The 2,052-nt window shown below is 59.6% G+C and overlaps 1 protein-coding gene across 1 annotated transcript in view; it reads right to left on the reverse strand.

Moving 5' to 3' along the window:
• The window catches only part of DGKZ (diacylglycerol kinase, zeta), a 56,958-nt gene that overhangs the window by 38,395 nt on the left and 16,511 nt on the right, over nt 1–2,052 (reverse strand). Inside the window, exon 3 of the mRNA XM_009329749.1 lies at nt 952–1,050. Within this exon, the coding sequence (XP_009328024.1) occupies nt 952–1,050 (99 nt within the window). The remainder of the gene's footprint in view (nt 1–951; nt 1,051–2,052) is intronic.

Raw genomic sequence — 2,052 nt, forward strand, 5'->3', positions numbered from 1 at the left:
TCTGGTGTTCAATCCATGGCACTTTGGACCTCTCCAAACCCCGTCTGCCTCACCTCTGCAGAGCACTAACCAGCCACGCTGCCTCTTGCCCCTAACAATTCCAACCACTAGACTCCCAAGCAGCACTGGGACACGAGACTTTTGTGTCTACAAGGTCGGGCAAGCTGGAGACCAAGCGGGAAACTTGGAAAGGCCCAGGACGCTGTGCAGGTGGGGCGATACCCAGAGCAACCATTTAGCAGAAGCCAGGAAGCGGTGGTCCTCAGTGGAGGTCTTCCACCACAGCACTTCTGCACGGCACTCACACAAGCGCAGCCAAATCCTGACCAGGCTGATGTGCTGCTCCACAAAGACCATGGCGTAGGGAGCCTGGGAACAGGGCCTGGGACTTGTCCTTACCTCCGCTTCTTCTTGGGAGCACTTGTGAGCCCCTAACACCATGGCTAGCCCAGGTATTGGCTCCCACACAGCAACTACGTCCCAGCAATCATGACTGCCTCCCAGGCCCTGGTTTCCCACCATGTCTGGCAGCACCAGCCCTACTGAACTTCAGGCTGCTTCGGCCATTTGGCTAAACCACCCTCTCAGCATTGTCACCTTAGGCCTTCAAAGCACTCAGCATGCACATGGTCTAGGTGCTATGGCCCTCATGCCCACAATGGCTAGGACACGGAGGAGGACGACCTCAACTGACCTTCACCCCAAACACCAGCAAAACAGGGGCTGCCATGTTAGCTGATGAAAGTCCAGCAGTGAGCTGCCCTCTAGAACAAGGTTAGTGACGCAGGCAGCAGGCAGGCAGCCTGGCTTTCGGCGGCCTTGGTTAGTGCAGACACAAGAGGGTGATGTGGGGCGAGATGTGCGTGGGAAGGAGGACAGCTCTTGAGCAAAAACGTTGCGGCAGCTGCTGGGGCTGCACAGCCTGCGCAAGCCAATAAAAATACCACGTACTTATACACCGCCGGCCGGTGCTTTATCCTCCTGGATCCCCATCGGCCGGGCTGGCTGCCCTGGAGACAAGGGAAGACACCTTTGTGGGGCAGGTGGAGTCTAGGGACACAAAGAGAGTGATCAGCAAGCCCTCCCCATAAACATACCTGGCTGCCCAGCACACGGTACCATTCCTCCCCCTCCATGGCTTTGCTGCCCCAGTGCCATCCCTACACCCCGCACTCTCTCCCCATGGCCTTGGTGTTTGCAGACCCCAGGGGCCCCAATGGCACCCCCGCCACCGCCCCTGCTGTCAGCCGTGGAGGTCAATGCAGGCAACATGCCCATGGAGCTGGGGTGAGCAAGGCCGTTTCTCCCTCTGGAGCCAGTCAGCGAACATCAAGCACCACACTCTGGCTTCTGGGATACTAACCCAGCCCAGTCCAGAGTCACCTGAAGCCAGACCCAGCCAGCTGCAAAAGCCTAAGGGTGCCCAGGCCCTGCACCTCCATGGGGTGCACGGCTCAAGGACAGGGGCCAGGTTGGCACAGAGAGGGAACCCTGCTTGCTTCCCTCCCTCCTTCCCTGTGCTGGCCTGGCTCCTGGCAGCCTTCACCTCAGCCACTGGATCCAGGCATGGATTTGAATTTCAAATAAATCATGAAGGCACTCACCAAGCCTTGCACAGAGGAGCATTGTTTGGGCAGGGCAGGGCAGCTCACCTGCTCCCAACCCTCCAGCCCCAGCACGCAGGCACCGAGACCTGGGAGCCCCGACCCACTGCCAGCCAGGGGCGAGAAAGCAAAGCTCTTGGTGATCCAGTGCAGAGGGGGAGCACCTTTCTTGGGACACCTCTGACACCCGCCCCCACCACATCTGCTTCCTCCATCATTCAATGACAAGAAAACTTGTGGGCAGGTAACACCGTTGTTTCAGCCCAGGCAGGGGGTCCTCAGCTGGCAGCCTCTGCCGGAGCATTTCCTGGCCCCAGGCCAACCCGTAGCCCAGCCGGGAGCCAGGCTGGGGAGCAGGGTGCCTCCAACTGTGCGCCCCAGCAGCTCTCACAGGACAGGAGCCCTGCTGCCTCTTAATCCCGCCATCTGCCAGCCTCCGATGGGTGCA

The sequence above is a fragment of the Pygoscelis adeliae genome, unplaced genomic scaffold, assembly GCF_000699105.1.
Source record: "Pygoscelis adeliae isolate BGI_AS28 unplaced genomic scaffold, ASM69910v1 Scaffold117, whole genome shotgun sequence".
Taxonomy (NCBI): Eukaryota; Metazoa; Chordata; class Aves; order Sphenisciformes; family Spheniscidae; genus Pygoscelis; species Pygoscelis adeliae.